Genomic DNA, 17,466 nt, shown 5'->3' with positions numbered 1-17,466 from the left:
TATATTATAGAAGGGGGTGGGAATAGAGACATACTAGAAAAAGGAAGGGAGGCATATAATTACAAGTAAACAAACAAGTATCAGTTGCAAATTGTATTAGTACAATGAAGCAAAAGTGCAGGTGCTGTAAGAAAGAAAAGCAGGTGTAAAATCATTTAAATAATAAAAGTATGGGAACCATGCTTTGGTCAGCAAGTCATCATAGGAGAGATTTTAAACTAAACCATTAACAGGGAGGATTTGGATAATCAGAGAAGGGGCAAATAAATGTTCTTAGGCAAGAGGGAAAGGATGAAACAAAGGTGTCAGAAGAGAAGATTCTTATGCCAGATTATAAACAGAATGAGTTTAATATTTATTGTTCCCCAATATTAAAGCTTATAAGCAGACTAGAGGCCCGGTGCACAAAAATTTGTGCACTTGGGAGGGCCTGCAGCCTGGCCTGTGCCCTCTCGCAGTCTGGGACCCCTCGGGAGATAACGCCCTGCTGGCTTAGGCCTGCTCCCGGGTGGCAGAGGGCAGGCCTAATCCCTAGGTGCAGCCCCTGGTCAGGCTCAGAGCAGGGCTGATTGGGGAATTGGGGCTCCGCCCCCTGTCATGCACAGAGCAGAGTGGATTGGGAGGTTGCGATGCCACCCTCAGTCACGCTCAGGGTAGGGCTGATTGGGGGGTTGGGGCACCGCCCCCTGTCACACTCAAGGCAGGGTCAATGGGGAGGTTGCGGCGCCACCCCCTGTCAGACACAGAGCAGGGCCAATCCGGGGATTGAGGAGCTCCCCCCTGTCACTCACAGAGTAGGGCCAATAGGGGAGTTGGAGTTGGGGCACCGCCCCCTGTCACACACAGAGCAGGGCAGATCAGGGGGTTGGGGCGCCACCCTCTATCACCCACAGAGCAGGGCCAATCAGGGGGTTGGGGCGCCGCCACTGTCACACTCAGGGCAGGGCCGATGGGGAGGTTATGGCTCTACCCCATCACACACAGAGCAGGGCCCATGGGGTGGGGGGGTTGGGGTGCGGCACCCTGTCACACACAGAGCTGCAGGGTGATCAGGAGGTTGGGGAGCTCCCCCCTATCAGGCACAGAGCAGGGCCGATAGGGAGGTTGTGGCCCTGCCCCCTGTCACACACAGAGCCACAGGGAGATCAGGGGGTTTGGGCGCTGCCCCCCTGTCATGCTGATCCTGGTGCCGGGAGGCATATCACCCTTTTACTCTATAGAATAGAGGCCTGGTGCATGGGTGGGGGCTGGCTGGTTTTCCCTGAAGGGTGTCCCGGATCAGGGTGGGGGTCCCCACTGGGGTGCCTGGCCAGCCTGGATGAGGGGATGATGGCTGTTTGCAGCTGGTCACACACCCTTCAGGGTGGGGGTCCCCACTGGGGTGCCTGGCCAGTCTGGGTGAGGGGCTGAGGGCTGTTTTCAGGCTGGGACTGAAGCTCCCAACTGCTCCTTTTTTTCTTTTTTTTTCTTTTTTATTCTGAGCCAGCTTTAGCTCTGAGGCTCCAGCTCTTAGGCCTCTGCTCCTGAAAGCAGGTATCTGGTTTGTTTAGGTTCTACAATCGAAACTCTGTATCAACTCCAGGTCTGAGATCCTGGCTAGCTGAAAGCTGGTTTCTGGGGTTTTGTTTAGCTTCTATTTTTGTAACTATGTTTCAAACTGCCAGCTCAGAGGCCTGCAGCGGCAGGCGGGGAACGTTGGAGTCCTCCGTCACTGAAGCAAGCAAGCCTCATGTTAGTTTCAAGCTGCCTGGCTGCCGGCCGCCATCTTGGCTGCCAGTTAATTTGCATATGTCGCTGATTAGCCAATGGAAAGGGTAGCGGTCATATGCCAATTACCATGTTTCTCTTTTATTAGATAGGATAGATATTCATGCTTACCCTTTTAAAGTTAAAGTATAGGCATCATTTACCTTTAAAACTTATTAAGTAAACTTACAAGGAAATGTCTCTAAGAAGAAAAGCTTGGGTTTTTATAGGGAAATTAGAGACTTTGTAGATTAAAAATAAGGACAATACACAATAAAGAGCTGAGAGAGATTAAGTAAAGTGGATATTGGAAATTCAATGAGAATTGGCCAAGAAAGAACTTTAGATTTAAGTTCTTGACATTTAATATACCTTGCCCTGGGTAAGCTTTTTGGCTCACGTGGTGTGGTTTTGCAATCTTAGTAAAATACATCTAAGGCAGATCACAAGGATAGCAAAAAGAATGAGTTTAAGCCCAATCTTTGGCAAAGGAAGCCCTTTAAGGTGTTAGGGAACATGACGTATTAATGCCTAATGACAGAACAGAGGTCTTGGGATCTCTTTGAACTTATTATTGGCAGTAGTCTTCCTTTATTTTCAAAATGGGAAGATCCATACTAAAATGCTATATCCATTCTATGAGCTCTTATGTAGAAAGGATCCAAAAACCTGGCAATAGTTCAAAGGAGAGTCACTTTGCTGTGGATAACAAAGCCCATAAAAAACTGTTTTCATTTTTGTCTGAGAGTGAAGTGACCTAGGGGCTAACTGGATAGTGCTCTAAAAATACAAAGCCCAGGTTGATGAGAGTGAGGCTTACTTTTCCTTTTCATTGAAAGAAGAACCAAAGGGAAGAGCTTAACAGAACAAAGAACTTAGATAAGATGAAGGAAAGAAAGATTTTTAAATAATAAAAATCTTCTAATAAACATTTGAATGGATTCCTCCATGATCTTAAAAGACTTTAATCAAACCCCATCCCTGCCTAGCTGGGGCTGGTGCTTTTGCACTGCCTTGTGGAGAGTCTCTGCTTCTGCAGCCTAGTGGCCGCTCAGTGTTAGGTCCCCAGGGCTGGTTACAAATACGTGAGCTGGGAGCAACTGGCTGGCTTTGATAAGTCCAAGGTCTTTTACTACCATTCCTACAGTGGTTGGCAAGATATCATTTCTACCTCACTCTCCATGTACCATGCCAGTGACATCTTAGCTGCTCGAGTGTGGAGCTGGCCTGTGGGAGTCAAGTCACCCTATAAATTTTGCCTACATAATTAACACATCCCCTGGTATGTCATAACAACCATGTAAGGGAGCGTGTTTTCCTGCTCTGTCTTGGGTATTGGTGATGTGACCTGTTCACGCAGGGGAAACTTGAACATTCTCAGGACAATGGAAACAAAGGAGAAAATAAACAAATGGGTCTACATCAAAATAAAAAACTTCTGCACAGCAAAAGAAACCATCAACAAAACAACAAGAGAGCCCACTGCATTGGAGAACATATTTGACAATGATACATCTAATAAGGGGTTAATCTCCAAATTTATAGGGAACTCATACATCCTAACAAGAGGAAGATAAACAATCCAATTAAAAAATGGGCAAAGGACCTAAATAGACACTTATCCAAAGTAGACATACAGATGGCCAAAAGGCATATGAAAAAGTGTTCAGAGTCACTAATCACCTGAGAGATACAAATCAAAACGACAATGAGGTACCACCTTATACCTGTCAGAATGACTATCATTAACAAATCAACAAGCGACAAGTGCTGGAGAGGATGTGGAGAAAAGGGAACCCTCCTTCACTGCTGGTGGGAATGCAGACTGGTGCAGCCACTGTGGAGAACAGTATGGAGTTTCCTTAAAAAATTAAAAATGGAGCTCCCATTTGACCCAGTGATCCCACTTCTAGGAATATATCCCAAGAAACCAGAAACACCAATCAGAAAGGATATATGCACCCCTATGTTCATAGCAGCACAATTCACCATAGCCAAGGTTTGGAAACAGACTAAGTGCCCATCAGCAGATGAGTGTATTAGAAAACTGTGGTACATCTACACAATGGAATACTATGCTGCTCTAAAAAGAAGTCTTACCATTCACAACAGCATGTATGGATCTAGAGAGCATTATGCTAAGTGAAATAAGCCAGTTGGAGAAAAATACATATCACATGATCTCACTCATATGTGGTATATAATGAACAACATAAACTGATGAACAAAAATAGATCCAGAGGCATAGAAGCATCAAACAGGCTGTCGAACCTCAGAGGGAAGGCAGGGGAGGGTGGGTGGGTGGGAAGAGATCAACCAATGAACTTACTTGCATATATGCATAATCCATGGACACAGATGATAGGGTGGTGAAGGCCTAGGGTGGGGGGTGGTGGTTGGTTAGGAAAGGTCAATGGGGGAAAAAGAGGACTTATGTAATATTTTCAACAATAAAGATTTTTTTAAAAGTGCTTTAATAAAAGCCTTCTGGCCCTAAGAGGTTTGGCTCACTGGATAGAGCGTCAGCCTGCAGACTGAAGGGTCCCAGGTTCAATTCCGGTCAAGGGCATGTACCTTGGTTGCGGGCACATCCCCAGTAGGGGGTGTGCAGGAGGCAGCTGATCGGTTTCTCTCATCGATGTTTCTAACTCTCTATCCTTCTCTCCCTTCCTCTCTGTAAAAATATCAATAAAATATATTTTAGCCGAAACCGGTTTGGCTCAGTGGATAGAGCGTCGGCCTGCAGACTGAAAGGTCCCAGGTTCGATTCCGGTCAAGGGCATGTACCTGGGTTGTGGGCACATCCCCAGTAGGAGATGTGCAGGAGGTGGCTGATCGATGTTTCTCTCCCATCGATGTTTCTAACTATCTCTCTCTCCCTTCCTCTCTGTAAAAAAATCAATAAAATATATTAAAAAAAATAAAATATATTTTAAGAAATAAATAAAAGTCTTCTGAAAACAATTACAAGTGCTCTGGTCTGGGGATCAGAAAACCTTTAACCTTAGTAACTAATAAGTTTCATGACCTTACTTAGCCTCTCTGAGTCCTAATTTCTTTATCTGTAAAAGGACAGCCATGGACTAATAAAAGACACTTGATTCTTAGCTAGATTCTCATCTTGCTGGAATGATTCCTATCACATATCTAGGAAATGGGCTGGATTTCCTTGCTAGGCTATTTAAATGGCTGGCAATAATGCTCTTCCTCTTAAAGCACTGATTCCTTCACATCTCATCATTTTAATAACACTCTGAGATAGAAAAATTTAAAATGTCCTGTTGTTTAACATTTTATGTCAAACACATATTTACACTCAAAGGTCAAACACATTTACATTATTTGAACTTTGATGTTTTGCAAAGAGTATTATATGATTTCTTTACAACTGCCCTTTACATTCAGATAAGGTATGGGTTCAGCTATCAGAGTCTCTCATTTTTTTTCTTTTATCACAGGACAAACATAATGAGTAATGGCAATCTTATCTTTAAAGCCTCTTTGGCTGGTATGTTTGGGATGTTGGTCAACCAACATTCACTGAGGAATACAAAGCTGGGAATACAGAGTTCCATCTGGCCATTAGACTAGTTTTCCACTTGGAAATCTTAGATATTAATGGAGAACAACACCACCTCCAAAGATAATTTTACGAAAATGTGCTGTATGTTAGGATAGTGGCACACAAGTGAGCCAGAAGTGCCCATAAGAATATAGTCAGACCAACCCAGAGCTCCAGGGAACGCTTCCTGGAGGACAGGACATTTGAAATGTGTCCCAAAGGATGAGCAAGAAAGCATTCCAGGAGAGAGGGAAGATGGCGGCGATATAGGCAGACGTGTCCCAGGTCGTGTCCCAGAGCAAATGGAGTGAGCAGCTGAAACTAATAGCATCCACCCCGAATTGGCGAAATTGCTCAGCTGGTGAGATGGTTTGCAGCCGGGAAGAGCAGAACTCCCCTGGAAAGGTAAAAAAAAACAGGGTTTTGGGCAGGAAAGTTTGCCAGACCTCTGAGCCCAGAGAGTCGGAGGGAGACCGCGTGGCAGACAGCAGCGTCCCTTGGGACAGGCACAGCCCCTGACAGGGGAAAGGAGAACCGCGGGATTCCTGGCGCCGCCGGGGGAATTGAGAGCTGGGTTCTGTGATCACGGAGGACTGAGCCTAAAGGGGGCAGCCTGAAGAGCTGACCAGACCATGCAGTCCCGGTAAGAGAAGAAGCTTACAGAAACCGAGCCTTCCCCGTTTCCGCGGCCAGCGTTTGTTTGTTTGTTTTCACTGAACCCTGTTCATGGGACATTTCGGATACAGACACTCACCTGTGCTGAAGAGAGGGAGAGGGTGCGGAGGAGTGGAATCTGGGGAGAGACTGAGGAGAGAAGGGGGGCCAGGAGAGGTGGCAGCGAATTGAGTGCTGAGACACCCCTGAGCCCAGGACTGAGGCAGCCATTCTCTCCGGAGAGTGAGACTCCTCCCCCCAGCCCCCAGGCAAGGAGCACAGCCACACCCAGATTCCACCCTGTAGGAGATCAAGGATTAAAATAACCTGATCAGTCCCTGGGAGTTAACAGGGTCTGGCCTATAGAGGGATTTTCAATCCCAGCAACAACACAGCGCCGGTAACTAACTATTACGCAGCCAGCTCTGGGCAGTGAACTTCCACTGGACAGAGAGGCCCTATAGCCTCAGAGGCCAACCCCAGAACACTGCCACCCAGAGGCTGACCCACAAACTGACTCTTTGCTAAACACAAAATAAGGCAGTCTGGGAAACAAATGCGGCTTGCTTTAAAATAAGGACTGTGGTTTACACACAGAGGAACAGTGTATCGCAGGGAAACTCAACACTCTCCTGAATACCTGGCAGGTCTAAGGCGAGCCACACTGAAGAATAGAAGAACCGAAGGACCTTCACTACTGCAAGTTTTGTTTTTTCTTTTTTCACCTTTTAAATAAGAAACCAATTTTTTTCTTCTTCTTCTTCTTTTTCTTTTCTTTTTTTTCTTCTTTTTCCATCACCTGATTTTACCCTTTTAATTACTACCTTCTTATTTTTAACCAGTATTATTACTGCTACCATTTTACCATTTTTTAAAGTGCCATTTTATTTTCTCTTTATTTTATTTTGGGATTAGTGTTCTCCATTCTATTTTCATCATTATATTATTGGTTGTTTCTAGTTTGCATTCATCTCCAGGGAGCTGTTGCTGGAATCTGTTGGGATTAATGGCTGTTCTATAGGAGTATTCTCCTCATATAAAAAAGTCTCTTCCCCTCTTCCACTTCATTCTCTCTTTTCCCTCTTTTTTTTTCTTTTTTCTCTTTCTTTTCTTTTCTTTTCTTTTCTTTTCTCTTCTCGCTTTTATTTCCCCCCCTCCTTTTTCCCAATTTCATTATTGTACTCCTTTTTTTGGTCCCTACTTTTCTTTTCTTTTTTCTCTTTTATCTTTTTCCCTTCCTTCCTCCTTATCCCCTAATTCTCTTAATTCAGATGGTCACCTTTATTTGGGGTTATTAATATCGTGAATATATTTGTGTATACTGCCTGGTACGTGGTGCCTTGTTGTGTTGTATTTTGTGCCTTTAAATCAACGCAGCAGATCCAAGCAACAGCAACCTCCTGAGCACCACACCCTCTGCTGAGGAACAGCAGCTGTACGTGAAACCTCACCCTACCAGCCAGAAGAGCCACCTCAGCTGTGAACAGCACCCACCAGAGGAGCTGCTGCCAACTGAAGAGCAGCTGCTACCGCAACCGCCCGAAGAGCAACCACAGACCAAGGAGTCACTGCCACCAAGGGAGCAACCACTGAACGACTCAACATCTAGATATGTCAGTGAGATCAAACATGGGTAGACAAAGAAACCCCCAAAGGAAAGAGAAGGAGGACTCTCCAGAAAAGCAGCTAAGTAATACAGAGGCATGCAACATGACAGAAAAAGAATTCAGAATAAGGGTCCTAGAGTGCATAAACCGGATGGAAGAAAAAATCGACAACCTCTGCAAGAAGCAAGAAGAAACAGATGAAAAAATCGATAACATATGGAAGAAGCTAGAAGAAACAGATGAAAAAATCAACAACTTAAGTAAGACCCAAGAAGAAATGAAGAGTGATATAGCTGCAATGAAAAACTCCATTGAAAGTATCAACAGTAGACTAGGAGAAGCGGAGGATCGAATTAGTGAATTAGAAGACAAGGAAGCAAAACACACCCAAAATGTACTGCAATTGGAGAAAAAAATTAAAAGACAGGAGGAGAGCCTAAGGGAGCTTTGGGACAACATGAAACGAAACAACATACGAATAATAGGGGTACCAGAACAACAGAAGGATGAACAAGGATTAGAAAACCTATTAGAAGAAATAATATCAGAAAACTTCCCTGAGGTGGGGAAGAAAAAAGTCACACAAGCCCAGAGAGTCCCAAACAAGGTGAACCTGAAAAGATCCACACCAAGACACATCATAATTACCATGGCAAATGTTCAGGACAAAGAGAGAATCTTACAGGCTGCAAGAGAGAGACAGAAAATTACATACAAGGGATCTCCCATTAGATTGTCAAATGATTTCTCAACAGAAACACATCAGGCCAGAAAAGAATGGACAGAAATTTACAAAGTGATGCAAAGCAAAGGACTGAATCCAAGAATACTCTATCCAGCAAGGCTATCATTCAAACTTGAAGGGGAAATAAGAAGCTTCACAGACAAAAAAAGGCTAAGGGAGTTTATCACCACCAAGCCAGCAATGCAAGGAATGCTAAAGGGACTGGTATAAAAATAATAAAAAGCTCAGAAAGAAAACAGCCACACAAAAAAAGAAATGGCTACAAACAAGTACCTTTCAATAATAACTTTAAACGTAAACGGACTAAATGCTCCAAACAAAAGACATCGAGTGGCTGAATGGATAAAAAAACATGACCCATACATCTGCTGTCTACAAGAAACCCACCTCATTAGAAGGTACTCACACAGACTGAAAGTGAAAGGATGGAAAAATATCTTTCAGGCAAATGGAAAGGAAAAGAAAGCTGGGGTAGCAATACTTATATCAGACAAAATAGACCTCAAAGTGAAGGCCATAACAAGAGATAAGGAAGGCCACTTCATAATACTAAAGGGATCAATTCAACAAGAAGATATAACCCTGGTAAACATATATGCACCCAATGCAGGAGCACCCAAATTTATAAAAAAACTCCTGGAAGATATTAAAGGAGAGATCAACAACAATACAATCATAGTAGGGGACTTTAATACACCACTGACAGCACTGGATAAGTCCTCTAGACAAACAATCAGCAAAGATACAGCAATCCTAAATGACTCACTAGATCAGATGGACTTAATAGACATCTTCAGAACACTTCACCCCAGTGCCACGGAATATACATTCTACTCAAGTGCTCATGACACATATTCAAAAATAGACCATATATTGGGTCACAAGCAAAGTATCCCCAAATTCAAGAAGATTGAAATCATAAAAAGCGTCTTCGCAGACCACGATGGCATATTAGAAATAAACTACAATAAAAACAACCCAAAATACTCAAACACCTGGAAGCTGAATAGCATGCTATTAAATATTGATTGGGTTACCAATGAAATCAAAGAAGAAATTCAAAACATCCTGGAAACTAATGACAATGAAAACACAACAATCCAAAACCTATGGGACACAATGAAAGCAGTCCTGAGAGGGAAGTTTATAGCTCTACAGGCCTATCTCAACAAACAAGAAAAAATGGTAGTAAATCAGCTAACTCTACAACTCAAAGAATTAGAGAGCAACAAGAAAACCCCAGAGTGAGCAGAAGGAAGGAGATAATAAAGATTAGAGCAGAAATAAATGACATAGAGACCAAAAAAGCAATACAGAAAATCAATGAAACCAAGAGCTGGTTCTTTGAAAGGATAAACAAGATTGACAAACCTCTAGCCAGACTCACCAAGAAGCAAAGAGAGAGGACCCAAATAAACAAAATCAGAAACGATAGAGGCGAAATAACAACAGACCCCACAGAAATACAAATGATTGTTAAAAAATACTATGGACAGCTCTACTCCAACAAACTAGACAACCTGGAGGAAATGGACAAATTCCTAGAAAAACACAACATTCCAAAACTCAATCAGGAAGAATCTAAAAATCTCAACAGGCCAATAACTATGGAAGAAATTGAAGCAGTCATCAAAAAGCTTCCATCAAACAAAAGCCCAGGACCATACGGCTTCACAGGGGAGTTTTACCAAACATTCAAGGAAGAACTAAAACCTATCCTCAGACTACTACAAAAAATTCAAGAGGAAGGAACACTTCCAAGCTCATTCTATGAAGCCAGCATCACCCTAATACCAAAACCAGGTAAAGACAACACAATGAAAGAGAATTACAGGCCAATATCCCTCATGAACATAGATGCCAAAATCCTCAACAAAATCTTAGCAAATCAGATCCAGCAGTACATCAGAAAGATCATACACCATGACCAAGTAGGATTTATCCCAGGGATGCAAGGATGGTACAATATCCGCAAATCAATAAACGTGATACATCACATAAACAAATTGAAAGAAAAAAACCACATGGTCATATCAATTGATGCAGAAAAAGCATTTGACAAAATTCAACACCCATTTTTGATAAAAACTTTCAGCAAGGTGGGACTAGAAGGATCATACCTCAACATAATAAAAGCCATATATGACAGGCCCACAGCCAACATCATACTCAATGGACAAAAACTAACACCATTTCCCCTAAGAACAGGAACAAGACAGGGATGCCCGCTCTCACCACTCCTGTTCAACATAGTACTGGAAGTGTTAGCCATTGCAATTCGGCAAGAAGAAGAAATAAAAGGCATCCAAATTGGAAAAGAGGAAGTAAAACTCTCCTTATTTGCAGATGACATGATATTATACATACAAAACCCTAGAGACTCCATCAAAAAGCTACTAGACTTAATACATGAATTTGGCAATGTAGCAGGATACAAAATTAACCCCAAGAAATCTGAGGCATTTCTATACACCAATAGTGAACTTTCAGAAAGAGAGATTATAAAAACAATCCCGTTTACCATCGCACCAAAAAAATTAAGCTACCTAGGAATAAACTTAACTAAAGAGGTAAAAGACCTCTACTCAGAAAACTACAGGACGTTGAAAAAAGATATAGAGGAAGACATAAACAGATGGAAGAACATACCGTGTTCATGGATTGGTAGAATCAACATCATTAAAATGTTCATACTACCCAAAGCAATCTATAAATTCAACGCACTTCCCATTAAAATACCAACGGCATACTTCAGAGATCTAGAACGAACTCTCCAAAAATTCATCTGGAATAAAAAAAGACCCTGAATAGCTGCAGCAATCCTGAAAAAGAACAAAGTAGGTGGGATCTCAATACCAGATATCAAGTTGTATTACAAATCCACTGTTCTCAAAACTGCCTGGTACTGGCACAAGAATAGGCATATAGATCAATGGAATAGTAGTTAGATTTTTAAAAAAGGAAAAAGGAAAGGAGATGTGGGGCAAAGCTGGGACATGTGGAAAGACAAAAGGAGGCACATGTGATCCTCCCAATGGACAGATTGTTCCAGCTCAGGGCTGCACATCTACTGCAGACGGGCACTGGTCAGGTGTGCTATGATGAGGCAGAGATGGCGGGCGGTGAGACATAAGGTCGGACTAGATGGTCTGGAATCCACACAGGTGAGTCTGCATCCTGTGGAAATATACAAGCATATCCTCTCCCCCAGGTTAAAAGTACATCAGGTCCCTTCCATGTTCCTGTAAGGAAGTCTCTCCATTTGACGAGCGCTTTAGGTTTAGTTAGATCAGGGTTCCAATGCCTGTACATCGGGGAATTTCCCTCAGAATCTACATTTAGTATATTAATTACAAATAGAGTATGTTGTAGAACATGATGAGGAGAGGAATATTTAAACTCATTTTCTTGTAATTTTTTAATTTGTGTTTTTAAAGTTTGGTGAGCCCTTTCTACTATTGCTTGGCCTTGAGGATTGTAGGGTATTCCTGTAGTATGTGCGGTGACGAATGTAGAGCATAAGTTTTTAAAAGCTCTAGAGGTATAGGCAGGCCCATTGTCTGTTTTAAGTGCCCTTGGTATTCCTAGGTAGGAAAATCATTGGAATAGATGTTGACTTACATCTTTAAAGGCTTCTCCTGTACGTGCAGAAGCAAGGATAACATGAGAAAAGGTATCAATACAAACATGCACATAGCAAAGTTTGCCAAAAGATGGGACATGAGTAATATCCATCTGCCATAAGTCACAGGGTCTAAGTCCTCTTGGATTAACTCCAGTAGCAGGGCTAGGAAAATGAGTAGGACAATGGCCGCAGTCACGCACAATACTTCGAGCAGCTTCTCTAGATATGCGATAATATAGACGGAGAGCAGAAGCATTTTGATGGTGAATGGCATGAGACCGCCGGGCTTCTTCTAGAGCTGTACAAACTACTGGGCGAGTTAGTAAATCCGCCTGATAATTTCCTTCGCTTAAGGGTCCTGGTAGGCAGGAATGAGCTCTAATATGTCCAATATAGAAAGCCTTTTCTCGTTTGTGAATGCAAGTTTGTAGCTGAGTTAACAAAGAGAAAATGGCTGTTCTTCCTTGTGGGAGAGAGGCGGTCTCAATATGAGGAAATAATTTAACTATATATTGAGAGTCAGTGTACAAGTTAAAGGGAACCTGTTGCAATTGTTCAAAAGCATAAATGACTGCCAAAAGCTCTGTTCTCTGAGCTGACGTCTCTAGAGTTTGTTGAACATGGGTTATTGAGTCAATGATTGTTACTGCCCTACCATTAGAGGAACCATCTGTGAATACTAAGGAGGCAGGAGGTGATAATGGTTCTTTTGAACATTTAATAGGAAATATAAACGGATGTAGGGAGAGAAATTGCAATATAGGTGATCTTGGCAAATGATGTAAAATTTGTCCTGGGAAGTTACCTATAGCTATTTGCCACTCTTCTTCAAATTGTAATAGTGTGTCTAATTGTTCTCTTTTATAAGGTATTATTATCTCAGTAACTTCTCTTCCAAAGAGTTCGATACTGCGTCGTCTACCTTTGATAATGAGAGTGGCCACTAGGGAGGGATAGGGTGGTACAATCTTCCTAGGAGTGACAGGTAAATGTATCCATTCTAATGGTCCTTCCTGCCACAAGCATCCTGTAGGAGTATATTTAGTGGCTAGAATAATTAAGGCCCAAGATTTGGAATAATCTAGATACTGTAGTTGCTGTTTATTGATGGCCTGTTCTATTTTTGCTATAGCCTTTTCTCCTTCTACAGTTAATTGTCGGGGAGACTTAGGGTTAGAATCTCCCTTTAAAATGTCAAATAGAGGTTTTAAGTCAAGAGTGGTTATTTTTAGATATGGCCTGACCCAGTTGATATCACCTAATAGTTTCTGATAATCATTCAATGTGTTTAAATGATCTTTTCTTAATTGTAGAGGCTGATGGGTGATAGTAGAGGTATGTAATATTCTGCCTAAGTATGAAAAAGAAGGTTCAGTCTGAATCTTTTCTGGGGCTATTTTTAGACCCACAGATTGATATCATTTCCTTAAGAGTAATAGTTATAATAAATTGATTAACTAGTATACATATGTCAAATTTTAATTGTGCCAGATAAAGATATTCTACAGATTATCCCACGTTTGTCATCATTTTATAAAAGACAGGTCATGTTAATACCAAAAAAGCCAAAAGGATATAATCTCAGTCTAGGGCAGTGATGGCGAACCTTTTGAGCTCGGTGTGTCAGCATTTTGAAAAACCCTAACTTAACTCTGGTGCCGTGTCACATACAGAAATTTTTTGATATTTGCAACCATAGTAAAACAAAGACTTATATTTTTGATATTTATTTTATATATTTAAATGCCATTTAACAAAGAAAAATCAAACAAAAAAAATGAGTTTGCGTGTCACCTCTGACACGCCTGTCATAGGTTCTCCATCACTGGTCTAGGTGATGGTCCCTAAATTAGCATAATCTTAGCTTGCTGAATATTTCATTGCAGTGTTCTTTGTCTTTCCATTTTGAGAAAATTTGGTAATATTTGGTCAGCACAGGCATCACCTGTTCCCTCTGGGGTCCTAAGTGCACTCTGCTGTTCTTCTCTCACACTCTTTAGCCCTGGTGTCCCCGTCCCCTCACTCCCTCGCAACACTGTCACCCAGCTCCGTTCCCTATGTGCACAAGAACCTGCATATGTTTCATTCAATTCTTTCTCCTAACTAGACGTAGCATTTCTGAAATTTCAAATCCAACAAAATAAGTGCAAAATAAAAAGAACAACAACAAAGCTATTTTGTGCTTAATTGTTTCACTGTTGTTTTTTAAGATGAAAATTCAGGGAAATGATAGAAATATATGTATTGGCATCAGAAGACCAGAGGTGAAGACCAGACAGCCCTGACATTTATCAGTTGTGTGATGTTGGAAAAGCTCCCATCCCTGAGTCATAGTGTCCTTGCCTGCATGTGTGCATGTATGTGTGTGTGTGTGGGGGGGGGGTGTTTATAGAGGAGATGACTTGGGGTTCAAGTCTTCTTGTAAATAGCCAAAGGGTGGGGTTGTGACCTCTGGAATTAGGACTCTGCCACCCTTGCCACTCTGACATTGATGGCTTTTGCCCAGGCTCAGTCCTGGGGCCACTCTCACTTAGAAATTCTCACCAACTGTGTTGTTCTCAGAGTTGTTATTTGTCCTCATAGTGATTGGGTATATATTTACATTATTTTAAAAATATTCATAGCTTGGTGTTTCTTTTTTAAATTTTTAAAATTCATCTTTATTGTTGAAAGTATTACAGATGTTCCCTTTTTTTCCAATTGACCCTCTCACTCGCCCCTCCCAGGCCTTCACCACTCTATTGTCTGTGTAGATGGGCTATGTATATCTATATATATAAAAGCCTAAGCAACCTGCCAACTGGCCAGTAGCTATGATGCACACTGACCACCAGGGGGGCAGATGCTCAACACAGGAGCTGCTGAGCTGTGGTCACTTGGCAGCAGCGGTTCTTGGGTGATGCACCCAGAACCAGAGAGGAGGGAGCCCGATTCCGGGGTGTGTCACCTGAGAACCACCTTCTCGCAATCCAGGACCCCTCAGGGGATGTCAGAGAGCTGGTTTTGGCCCAATACCCGCAGGCTAGGCAGAGGAACCCCACCTGCCATAGGAACCCTGGGCCTCTAGTATGAATATAAATTTCCTGGTTAATCTCTTCCTGCCTCCAACTCCCATTTCCACATTCCCTCTGAAATTCGTCAGTTTGTTCCTTGCTGGCTTGGCGTTTCTGTGTTGACTTTGTACACTCTTACTCTGTTTAGCCTGTTTTAAATTATTTTTCTATGAATTAGTACCCCATTTTCTTTCTTATTCTCTGACTCTAAGATTTATCTTTTTTAGAACTCTTCTGAGTATCTATTTTGTATGACATTCTATTTTCAAAATTACCTTTATATGTTTTCATTGGTTTCCTTTTTACTTCCCATGCACTAACAAACTCTTGATTTCAGCTACTTACATTTTTTACCATTTTGTTTAATTTAATTTAATAGTTTAATATAATAAATATCCTTTCTAATTTTAAGTCTTCTACTGTTACCTTTCCCTATTATTTCTAGCATTCATTGTAACCTACTGTTACAGTTTTTCAGGAAGAAACTGTTTTTCCCGTCCACATGCTGATCCCAAGCTAAGATATATTCTTTTTTCTTCTACCTTTCAGGCTGGTGGCTTTTGTCCAATGAGCCCTTTCTTTTTTTTTTTCATTTTTGAAAATCTAATTTTATTCCTAAAGTTCAAATTAGCTAGCAGTAGCACTGAAAATACACTTTCACTATACAAAACAGTGTAAACCAATTACACATTAGTAAAGAATTTAACACACACTTTTCTCTAGTGAAGAAGCTAGATGCAGCCCTTGCTATAAAAAGCTGTACCTGAACAGAAATGGACATATTATTAGTCTCTAAGGCCCTGGCAGTTGACTATATAGATAAATGTCAGTGTTCTCAATGAAGTTTAAATTCAGAAATAGCAACAATGTGGAAACTTACATTCATCAAATAGTAGCATTTAAAATATCCATGACTAATAAAGTGAACATTCAGAGGTACCACTGCTCAGCATGTACCATGTTGGTCAGTTGTGGACAGTGATCTCATCCAAACAGAAGTTTCAAACATCTGAGTAGTTTAAACTAAAAACAGAAGAACGGAGAAGAGAAGAGAAATGTCCTCCAAAGGGAGAGTAGCTGATGCCATCAGCAATCTGACTTCAGCAGTTACTGATCACAGACGTGTGATGAAGCCGGGCTAAACCTGGGAAACAGCATGTCCACAGGCTGACAGGCGTATGGCACAGACCAATGTTGCCGTAACTTACTATGAATCTTTGTTCCCAGTTAGTAGTGAAAATAATTTTAAAAAATAACTTCAACTTTTGAACAGTAAGTTTCCAGTCCCTCTGTGCACGGAAATGTCTGGGTTCAAGCTTGGGGGCGAATGTCCTATCGGGAAGAGCGTCTACTTCAGGACTTGAACACGTGCACAGCGCGCACCACATATTGTCGGCAGATGGGACACTCACTCATGCGCTTGCCACACTTGGTGCAGGTGACCATGTGCCCACACTCGAGCAGGACGCAGTCGATGAGAGCATCCATGCAGATCCGGCACAGGTTGTCATCTTCCTCTTCCTGCAGCTGCAGCCGCTCACCATATGACTTTTGGTTTTCTTCATTCTCTTTGTATAAGCGGTTTACTTTCTCTACCAGCTCCCATTTTTCACAACAGCCAGAGTAGTTGACAAAATTCCGAGCCAGGATTTCCTTCAGCTGGCGCACGCTCATCCCTTCCACATCTTCAAGGCTTGACAGGTCAGACAGCGAAGCTCTCAGTCTCTTCTTGGAGATGCCAGGCTCCTGTTCCTCCAAGTTGTCATCTTCATCGTCATCATCATCATCATCGTCATCATCATCTGTGTTTGCTGATGCTGTTTCACTTTGTACCTGTGCCAAGGCTCCAGATCCTAAGGTCCGGTCTCTACCCATTAGTTCTCCCTGAAATGAAGACATGGTAGCAGAGGGGGCTGTATAGTTTGAAAAAAATGAACGTGTAAAAAAACTAGAATTCTGGGACCTTGAGGAATTCAGACTGCTGGTGTCCAGGTCGTCCTCAGAGCCCAGCCCATGGTGGCACAGCACTAAATCTACCAAGTCTTCTTTCTCTCGACAGGTATCAATGGGTATGTTTCTAAGAATGAGATATTGCCGCAGATCCTTCACTTTCAGTCGCATTAACTGAGGGCGCTGAAAGGCCGTCTCTTGTAATAAGTGACAGGTGGAACATCTACGAAGATTTTCTTGTAAGACTGAGCAAACGGAGCAAAAATCCTTCTTGCAGTCACAACATATGTGCTTCTTTCTGAAGACTGAAAATGAAAGCCCACAGGCTTTGCAAACTATATTAGGCCCTTCTGTAGGTGCTGGTGGGTAGCGGAAAAATCAGAGTTTGGTGTAAATCTGAATGGACTGGTACTTCCGGCGAATCCTGCCTGCTGGCCCCTGACAGCTCCGGTTCCCATGACTTCATTCAGCAGTCCACAGCATGAAGCCCACATAGATGTGGCACCCGCCTTCATGGCCGCGAC

The 17,466-nt window shown here is 42.2% G+C and overlaps 1 protein-coding gene across 1 annotated transcript; it reads right to left on the bottom strand.

The window, feature by feature from the left end:
• Positions 1-15,584: 15,584 nt before the first annotated feature.
• LOC118654580 (E3 ubiquitin-protein ligase RNF34-like) lies at positions 15,585-17,466 on the bottom strand. Its single transcript, XM_036305969.1, is given in 2 exon segments — positions 15,585-17,316; positions 17,319-17,466. Coding segments are annotated over 2 exon segments (1,110 nt in total). The 5' UTR covers positions 17,458-17,466; the 3' UTR covers positions 15,585-16,345.

This window comes from Myotis myotis, unplaced genomic scaffold, assembly GCF_014108235.1.
Source record: "Myotis myotis isolate mMyoMyo1 unplaced genomic scaffold, mMyoMyo1.p scaffold_m19_p_4, whole genome shotgun sequence".
Taxonomy (NCBI): domain Eukaryota; kingdom Metazoa; phylum Chordata; class Mammalia; order Chiroptera; family Vespertilionidae; genus Myotis; species Myotis myotis.
The sequence above is the reverse complement of the archived record's forward strand: the minus strand, read 5'-3'. Positions and strand labels throughout refer to the sequence as shown.